We start from the raw sequence: 10,102 nt of genomic DNA, 5'->3' as shown, positions 1-10,102 counted from the left end.
AACACCTTCATCAGGGCTCCAGGGCAACCACAGTGGACTCCAGCTGAGAGAGTTGCAAGATAAAGACTATTAAGAACAAGTTCTTAGAGAAACCAAAGATGACACAGGAGGAAACAAAACACAACAAAACAATAAAACAACTGCCAGTGAAACTAAAGGAACTCGAAGCTTCTGGCACCCACAGCCAAGGCGAACATTAAACACGCCCGATTCCAAGCCTGAAGAGCGTTTGCACTTCACACTAAAAACCGGACTACTTCAGGTTCTTATTGCCAAATACAAACACATCCAAACAAAACAGAACCAAGCAAACAAAAACCACACAAAACCCCAAAACACAATCTGAAGACACAATCAGGCATTAGACCAGATCTTATATGACACATATTTTGGGATTATCAGATAAGGAATTTAAATTAATACATTAAGGACTTTAATGGAAAAAGTAGACAACATGTAAGAGAAAATGGATAATATAGCAGAGAAATGGAAACTCTAAGAAAGATTCAAAAGGAAATGTTTGAAATTTTTAAAAAATATTGTGAAAGAATAAATAATGCTTTTGATGTGCTCAATAGTGGACAGAAATGAGGAATCAATGACTTGAAGATATGTCAATAGTAACTTCCCAAATGAAATGGAATAGACAAAAAAGAATGGAAAAATGCAACAGAAGATCCCTAAACTGTGAGATAATTATAAGAGATGCAATATATGTATGTACTGGGAATATCAGAAGGAAAGAAGCAGAAGAAATATTTGAAGTAATAATGCCCAAGAATTTCTAAAATTAATAACAGATACCACATCACAAATTCAGGAAGCATATCGTATTCAAACTTCAGAAAACCAAAGACAAACAGAAAATCTCGAAAGAAGACTGGATGTAGGGGGGGCTCACCTAGAAATGCACAATGAATAAGAATTACATGAGACTGGCTGGGCGTGAGACTGACTGGTCTGTTACCTGGTGGCTCATGCCTGTAATCCCAGCACTTTAGGAGGCCGAGGCAGGCAGATCACCTGAGGTCAGGAGTTCAAGACCAGGCTGGCCAACATGGTGAAACCCCATCTCTACTAAAAATACAAAAGTTAGCCAGGCGTGGTGGTGCACGCCTGTAATCTCAGCTACTTGGGTTACTGAGGCAGGAGGAGAATCGCTTGAACTCGGGAGGCAGAGGCTGTAGTGAGCAGAGATCGTGTCACTGCACTCCAGCCTGCGCAACAAAGCGACACTCCATCTCAAAATAATAATAATGACAATAATAATAATAATTACATGAGACTTCTCATTAGAAATCATGCAAATAAGAAAAGCATGGAGTACATGTTAAAAGTGTTGAAAGACAAGTCCCACCAACTTAGAATTCTGTATCCAGTGGCATTATCCTTCAAGAATGAAGGGGGTGTGAAGACTCTTCAGATAAGGAAACACTGAGGGAATTTTTTTTCCCAGTAGTTACTCTTCCCCTGCAAGGAATGTTAAAAGAACATTTTAACATAAAATGTTAAAATCCTTCAATGACAAGGATTTTGATATGAATTAGAAACGTGGATCTACATAAAAATGGAAGAGCAGCAAAGATGCAATAAATGGAGGTAATTTTATTTTGTTACTCTGAATTGAACTAATAGATAATTGTTTAAAGGGATAACAAGAAGAATGTACTGAGTGCGTATAGCTTATGGTAAAGTGGAATGAATGCCAGCAATGTTATAAAGAATCAGAGAAGGACTTGGGAGTTCTGTGTTACAAGGTACCTGCACTACTTGAAGAACAGGATCGGGTTATTTGAAAGTGGATTTAGGTAAGTTGTAAGGTGCATTGCAAACTCAAGGGCAACCACTGCAACTGTTTAAAAAAGATGTATAATTGATAATATAAAGAGGAGAAAATTGAACCATATAAAATGCTCAATTAAAACCAGAAAAGGCAAAAAAAGAGGAGACAATTTAAAAAGAAAAAGTACAATAAATATAAAACAGTTACAAACATGTGAGGAATTAATCAAAAAATATAAATAATCACTTCAAATGTGAACAGTCTAAATATACCAATTAAAACACAGGAAGGGTCAGAGTCGAATTTTAAAAGAGACCCAACTCAACTTGTGTACAAGAAACAAACTTTAAATATAAAACACAGACAGATTAAAAGTAATGGTTGGAAAAAGACATGATCTTAACCCATCAGAAGAAAGCTGAAGATAGCTACATCAAGCTCAGACAAAAGAAATTTCAGAGTAAGACAAGTGTCAGAGAAAAAGAGAGGCTTTGCATAATGGTAAAGGGATCATTTTTCCAAGAAGATACATCAATCCCTAACACGTACAAACATAAAAACAGAGATGAAAATACTGCGACAAAACCCTATAGGACTGTAAGGAAAACCAGACAAATCCACTAGTATAGTTGGAGATGTCAACACCCCATATTAGTAATTGACAGAACCAGTGGGCAGAAAATCAGTAAGTATGTAGTTTAAATGAACAACACTATCATTCAACTGAATTTAATTGACATTTATATATTTTTACCCAATTATGGAATAATATACATTCTTCTCTAATTCCCATAGAACATTCGCCAATATAGACCATATTCTGGGTCATAAAACATATCCACAAGAGTAAGAATCACTGCCGCACGCGTTGGCTCACGACTGTAATCCCAGCACTTTGGGAAGCTGAAGTGGGCAGATCACGAGGTCAGGAGATTGAAACCATCCTGGCTAACACAGTGAAGCCGCATCTCTACTAAAAATACAAAAAAATTAGCCAGGCGTGGTGATGGGCGCCTGTAGTCCCAGCTGCTTGGGAGGCTGAGGCAGGAGAATGGCGTGAACCCGGGAGGCGAAGCTTGCACGGAGCGGAGATTGCACCACTGCACTCCAGCCTGGGTGACAGAGCGAGACTCTGCCTCAAAAAAAAAAAAAAAAAAAAAGAAAAGGAATAAGAATCACACGTAGTCGTCTCAGATCACAATGGAATTAAACTTGAAATTAATAACAGAGAAATAGCTGGAAAATTTCCAAACACTTGGAGATTAAACTACACATGCCTAAAAAAGAACATGGGTCAAAGAAGAAGTCTGAAGAGAAATTTAAAAAATATTTTGTACTAAATGAAAATAAAATTAGGACCTATCAAAAGCAGCATTTAGAGGGAAATTTATAGCATTGAATGCATATATTAGAAAAGAATAAAGATTAAAATCAAAAATCTAAACTTTTTTTTATGAAAGTAGAGAAAGAAGAGCAATATAAACCTAAAGCAACCATAATAATAGAAATCATAAAAATCAGATCAGTAATCAGTGAAATGGAAAACAAGAAAGCAATAGAAAAAGTCAATAAAACGGTGGCTCAAGTCTGTAATCCCAGAAACTCACAAAGCTACAGGGTGGGAGACCCACTTGAGGCCAGGAGTTCCAGACCAGCCTGGAAAACACAGCAAGACCTTGACTCTAAAAAAAATAGCAAAAATTTGCCAAGCTACTCAGGAGGCTGAGGCAGGAGGATTGCTTTGAGTACAGGAGTTCGAGGCTACAGTGAGCTATGATCGTGGCACTGCACTCCAGCCTGGGCAACACAGCGAGACTCCATCTCTAAAAGAGAGAGGGGGCAGAGAGAGAGAGAGAGACAGAGACAGAGAAAGTCAGCAGAAGTAAAAGCTGATTATTTGAAAAGACTAATAAAATTGATAAAGCTATAGCCATGCTACCTAAGAAAAAAGAAGAAACAAATTACGTATATCCAAAATCAATGAAAGGTTATGAATATTTATCACACAGACATGAGAAGGATAATAAAGTAATTATGAAGAAATCTATGCCCACAAATTTGATAGCTTGGATGAAATGGAGGAATTGTCCTAAAAAAAGCCACGAACTACCGAAATTCACACAAGGAGAAATAGATGATCTAAAGAGGCCTCTAATAAATTATATAGGTTATATATATATAAATTATATATACAATATATAAAAATTATATATCATAAATATAGAAAAAGTATATAATAAATTATATATAACCTATAAGTTACATAGGTTATATGTATATAAGCTATGTATGTCTATCTAAAACTCTTAGATGATAACATAAGAGAAAATGAAATGACCTAGGTTTTGGTGATAATGTTTTAGATATCACACCAAAGATAACATCCATTAAAAAAAAGAACAAATAAGTTGGACTTCATTAAAATTAAAAACTGATCTGTGAAAGGCACTGCCTAGAGAACGAGAAGACAAGGCACAGACAAGAAGAGAAAATATTTGTGAAATACATATCTTACTCAAAATGTGCAAAAACTCTTAAAACTCAACAATAAAAAAATTAATAACTTCAATAAAAATAGGAAGCTCTGAACACCTCACCAAAGAAGATACATACATAAATAAGCATATTAAAAGACTGTCAACATTTTATATCAATAGAGAATTATAAATTAAAACAACATGAGATACTGCTACAGAAGCATTAAAATGAATACAATTCAAAATACTGACAATACCAAATGCTGATGAGACTGTAGAACAACAGACACTCTCATTCATTGCTGATTGGATGCAAAATGGCACAGCCACTTTGGAAGACACTCTGGCATTTTCAAATCAATCCAAAAATAACACTTACCATATGAACTAGCAATCACACTCCTGCGTATTTACTTAGCTGAGTTTCAGTCTTTTGCCCACGACAAAATCTGCACACAGATGTTTACTGAAGCTTTATTCATAATTGCCAAAATTTGGAAGCAACCAAGATGTCCCTCAGGAGCTGAAGAGGTAAATGAACTGTGGTACAGTCATCCTTCAGTATCCACAGGGGATTGGTTCTAGGATTCCTGTGGATACCAAAATCCTTGGATGCTCAACTTCCTTATATAAAATGATATAGTGTTTGCGTGTGACATACATACTTCCTCTCATATACTTTATTTTTGTTTTTTGCTGTTTTTTTATTTATGTTTTTGCTTTTTGAGACAGGTCTCACTCTATCACCCTGGCTTGAGTGCAGTGGCACAAACACGGCCCACTGCAGCCTCGACCTCCCAGGCTCAAGTGATCCTCCCACCTCAGCCTCCAAAGTAGCTGGTACTACAGATGTGTGCCACCACACTAGGCTAATTTTTATATTTTTTTGTAGAGACACGGTCTTGCCATGTTGCCCAGGCTGGTTTTGGACTCCTGAGCTCAATGAATCTGCCCGTCTTGGCCTCCCAAAGTGCTGGGATTACAGGTGTGAGCCACCATTCCCAGCCTTGGATTTCATTTTTTGGAGCAGTTATTTTAAGTATATAGAAAAAATTGAGCCAATCATACAGGGAGTTCCTGTAGGTTCCCTCTCAGCCACACAATTTCCCTTATTCCTTAATATCTTATATTAGAGTGGTGTGTTCATTACAATTAATGAACTGATATTGATATATTATTATTAACTAAAGTCCATAGTTACATTAAGATTCACTCTTCGTGCTGTAAAGTTCTATTGTCATACAGAGTAGTTTTATCACACTAAAATAATCTGTGATACCTCTGTTTATCCCCATGCCACCGATAACACAGAAGGGAAAGAGGGGGAGGCTTCTAAGAATGGTACGAGGACAGGGTCTCCCTTGGCCTAGGCACACACGTTCTGGGAAGTGTATGTGGCTTTGAGAACCCTTGAAAACACATCATGAGAAAACAGCCTTGGCTTCTGGCCAGATTCACCCATTCATGTATCTGGATCCGGGTTTCCCCCAGAATGGGGAAATCTTCAGGGATTCTCAGCGATGAGGACCGACCGAGTCCCCCCTCTGACCCTAGGCTGGCTGATGTGGTCTCTGCCCGCCTGGCACTTTCCCGCCTCTTTAACGTCTCCTCCTCCAGCCGCTGGATCTGCTTCGGAGGCTCCTATGCCGGCTCCGTGGCCGCCTGGGCCCGGCTGAAGGTCCTGCGACTCTGCGGGTGGGCTGGGGGGAGGGAACTCGGACTCCAGGGCCCCAGTCTCAGATAATAGAAATACCCTCCCACCACTACCTTCCTCCCCGCCCCCCCAAGAATTTTGCACAAGCTGTTCTCACAAAAGCCCGAGATCACACAGCGAGGGAGTGACACAGAGGCAGGAAGATATGCGATTCCAGTCCCTCAGCCCGCAGGCTGACGGCTTCTCCTTCCTTAGTTCCCCCATCTCATTTTCGCGTCCGTTGCCTCCTCCGCCCCGGTGCGGGCCGTGCTGGATTTCTCCGAGTATAATGACGTAAGGATGGAGGGCACCAGGTGCGGAGGGTGGGGGGGGGTCCCAGTGGACAGAGACCCTTGACACTTCCGATACCTTCTTCTGCGGTCCGACCACAGGTGGTATCCAGAAGCCTAATGAGCACGGCGATCGGCGGGTCCCTGGAGGTAGGAGGTGGGGCCTAGTCCGAGGGGGACTGGGAGGGAAAAGAGGCCTCGGATGCCAGGGACCAGAAGGCCACAGAAGGGTGAAACCTGCAACGTGGCGAGGTCTAAGGAAGGTCGGAGATCGGGAGAATAGGCAGGTTTTGGAAGAAGGCGTGAGCTGACGAAGTGGCGGGGCACCAAGAAAAGAAGCGCTCCCCAGAGAGGGCGGGGTTTGGCAGGGACGATCCTATCCGGAGGTGAGGCTCAAGGTGGGGCGGGCCACATCGGAGGGCGGGGCCTGCAGGGACCACCCGAGGAGGAGGGCTGCGGGTCCAAGGTCTGGGGGCGGGGGCCTGGGGGCGGGGGCTTGGGGGCCGGGGACTGGGCCAAGAGCTGGGTCTGCACCCTCTGAGTCTCGTTGCAGGAAAGTGGGGAACCCAAGGAGGAGCCAGGTCCTGGGAAGGGAAAGCCGAGGCCCAGCCTAAGTATTGGCGGACATCGCCTCTTGCTTCCCACAGTGCCGGGCGGCGGTGTCCGCCGCCTTCGCGGAAGTGGAGCGGCGGCTGCGCTTGGGTGGAGCGGCTCAAGCAGCGTTGCGTACTGAGCTGAGCGCGTGTGGTATCCTGGGCAGCGCTGAAAACCAGGCAGAGCTGCTGGGGGCGCTGCAGGCACTGGTGGGAGGTGCAGTGCAGTATGATGGGCAGGCGGGAGCGCCGCTAAGCGTGCGACAGCTCTGCGGACTTCTCCGGGGCGGGGGCAACCGCACCCACTCCACGCCCTACTGCGGTCTTCGTCGGGCGGTGCAGGTGAGCCCAAGGACCCAGGCGTCCACCCACTGTGCACTGACTCCCCAGGAGAACTCAGGAACTCATCCTTCTGTTTCTGGCTTTTGACCTCTGGGGACATACGCCTTTGGGCCCTGGCTTGCTGGGAAGAGAGGAGGAATTTATGTCTTAATGTATGTACATTGTTCCCTAGATTGTCTTGCACAGCCTGGGCCAGAAGTGTTTAAGCTTTTCCCGAGCAGAGACAGTGGCACAACTGAGGAGCACAGAACCTCAACTGTCCGGTGTGGGTGACCGGCAGTGGTTGTACCAGACATGTACCGAGTTCGGCTTCTGTAAGTGACTGGCCTAACCCTAACTTTGTCCCCTCAAACAACGTTTTTACTGTGCCCAGAGAAGTCATCTTACAGGTGGTCTGGACTCATTTCGACCCGGCTCTCAGGCATTGTGTAACCTGTAGATGTTGGGCTGGAGAAGGTAGAAGCCATGCTAGTGTGCGCATGTGCTTGGCCCTCACATGCCTTCACGCACACACCGAGGTCTCCACTTGAGTGATCTTCACCGTCCCACCTGTTTCTTTCTCTGTGTCCCCATTCCAGGGATGCCCCCCTTTCCCCCAGACCACACCAGACTAGAAGCTTACCTGTGTTGTAGTTGCTTCTCTCCCATGTGGCTAGCGAGGACCCTGTCAATTACTGAGTCCTCCTCACTCTGCATGGACAACTCTGTAGTCCATCCCGTCTGCTTTCTACGCCTACCTCTGCTGTCCTGCTAGGAACCTCCATCCTTTCTTGCCTGGATCCCTTCCCAGCCTCCACTCTGGTCTCATGGTTTTCACTTCATCTCTACAATCCAGCTTTCTCATAGCATCCACAGAGATCCTTGTAAATATAACCTTGTCTCTCCTCTACTCAAAACCACAGCTCCTCAAAGACCCCAGGGTAAGGTTGCCAGATACAATACAGGATGCCCAGTTAAATTTGAATTTCAGATATACAACAGATTTTTTTTTAGTATAAGCATCTCCCAAAAACTACATATGGTAAAATTAAATGTTCAAATTCCAGCTCCATTTTCTACTCGTGGTCTTGGGCAAACTTGAGCAAGTGACTTACTTCTCTATGCCTGTTTCCACATCTATAAAGTGGGAATACAAACAGTACTTCTCTCACAGGGTTGTTTCAAGAACTAAAAGAGGTAATATTTGTAACATTCTAAGAATAATGCAGGTCTACAGTAAGTATTCCATAAACCCTTGCTATTGTTATTATTATAAGGCTTTACATATTTTAACCCTCTTAATACATTAGTCTTCCTAACACCTTAACATCTATGTACATGCTGTTTACTTTGCTTAGATTATTCATCTTCAAGTCTCAACAGGATGCCCTCCCTCAGGAAGCCATGATCCCTCAAGATAAGTCAGCCTTCCCACCTCCGACTTCGATAGCTCTGTGTTCTCTTTAGCATTTTACACAGCCTGTCATCATACATTTTTTATTGCCTGTCTTCCCCCCTGGATTGAGTCCTGTGACAGCAGAACCTGGAGCTGTCTTGATTGCCACCGTGTGTCCAATAGTGTCCAACATTTATCTGAGCACATGGTAGGTGGTCAACAAATAGGGAGGGAAGGGATGAATTAATCGGATGTTATGGGTTAGCTTTACCCTGAAAGCACAGTGAGCTATGGATTTTAAGCAGGGGAGACATAATGCAATTTGAGCTCTGAGCATTCCAGACCTTTGCACATGCTATTTCCTCTATTTATTATGCCTTCTCTCTCTATCTTTGTTTGGCTCAGTCCTACTCATTTCTCAAGGTCTTATCCTTTGCAGGATGCTTTCCCTGAGCCCATCATGTTTCCTCTGGGATCCCTGCTGTCTGGCCTTTTTCCTTCATAGCCCTGATCACTCTGGGCTGTCACTGTTGGGGGACTGTGTGAGTCTTTCTGCCAGGACTGTGAGCTCCTTGAAGGGAGTATTACAGATGTTCTGGTCATCACTGAGGAAAGCTCTGAAAATGATTATTAAAGGAGAGTGGTGGGCTGGCTGTATACCCACACTTACAGGTATCTCCCTACACAGATGTCACCTGTGAGAATCCCAGATGTCCTTTCTCCCAGCTCCCTGCACTGCCCTCCCAGCTAGACCTATGTGAGAAGGTGTTCGGGCTCTCAGCCTTGTCAGTAGCCCAGGCTGTGGCTCAGACAAACTCCTACTACGGTGGCCAGACCCCTGGGGCTAGCCAAGTGCTGTTTGTTAATGGTGAGCATGATATCAAAACCTGTCTCCTAAGCCTCCACCTAGCCCCAGCTCAACATAGCCCCATCCTCTCCCAGCCCCCATCTACCTAGCCCCATCCTCTCCTTTCTTTCCAGGGGACACAGACCCCTGGCATGTGCTAAGTGTAACGCAGGCTTTAGGATCCTCAGAATCAGCTCTTCTTATCCGCACTGGCTCCCACTGCTTGGACATGGCACCTGAGAGGCCCTCAGACTCCCCCAGCCTCCGCCTAGGGCGCCAGGTAAGACAAAAACATCTCTGAATAATTTGCATTCTCATTTGAATAATCACTTGCATGTTCCTTCCTTTTGCTGGTGCTGAAATCTGACTTCCAAAATTCTTCCCACCTCCCCACAGAACATCTTTCAGCAGCTACAGACCTGGCTCAAGCTAGCAAAGGGGAGCCAGGTTAAGGGTGAGGTCTGAATCTCATACCCTTTCCACTCCCTGCATGGGCACCTCGTTCCTGGACACACTTACTCACTGAACACAAGAAAGCAGCTTGTTTTGAAAGAAGAAACTCCCAGGAATTGGGATTCAGCACCTGTTCTGCATGTAACTGGCATGTGTCTGCAACATCATTCCAACTTCAAGTGCTTTATCTCAGAGAGTTATGGAAATAAGTGATGATTATTCTCATTGTAAATATTGGGTATTTTGAAT

General features: G+C 43.8%; 1 protein-coding gene across 1 annotated transcript; it reads left to right on the top strand.

Moving 5' to 3' along the window:
• The first annotated feature begins 5,752 nt into the window (after positions 1-5,752).
• PRSS16 (serine protease 16) lies at positions 5,753-9,865 on the top strand. The gene is made up of 8 exons (XM_030929567.1): positions 5,753-5,938; positions 6,170-6,247; positions 6,346-6,393; positions 6,891-7,178; positions 7,351-7,492; positions 9,242-9,421; positions 9,535-9,680; positions 9,797-9,865. The coding sequence occupies exons 1-8, from the start codon at positions 5,753-5,755 to the stop codon at positions 9,863-9,865; spliced, it is 1,137 nt and encodes a 378-aa protein (XP_030785427.1).
• The last annotated feature ends 237 nt before the right edge of the window (positions 9,866-10,102 follow it).

The sequence above is a fragment of the Rhinopithecus roxellana genome, chromosome 4 (genome assembly GCF_007565055.1).
Source record: "Rhinopithecus roxellana isolate Shanxi Qingling chromosome 4, ASM756505v1, whole genome shotgun sequence".
Taxonomy (NCBI): domain Eukaryota; kingdom Metazoa; phylum Chordata; class Mammalia; order Primates; family Cercopithecidae; genus Rhinopithecus; species Rhinopithecus roxellana.
This window is presented reverse-complemented; position numbering and strand designations above follow the sequence as displayed.

What these genes read in the sequence shown, in the direction of transcription:
- PRSS16 (XM_030929567.1), top strand. Translation starts at nt 5,753, where the DNA reads ATGGGGAAATCTTCAGGGATTCTCAGCGATGAGGACCGACCGAGTCCC. An exon ending in ATTTCTCCGAGTATAATGAC is followed by an intron (nt 6,248 to 6,345) that starts GTAAGGATGGAG and finishes GTCCGACCACAG; the next exon opens with GTGGTATCCAGAAGCCTAAT. An exon ending in GCCTCCGCCTAGGGCGCCAG is followed by an intron (nt 9,681 to 9,796) that starts GTAAGACAAAAA and finishes ACCTCCCCACAG; the next exon opens with AACATCTTTCAGCAGCTACA.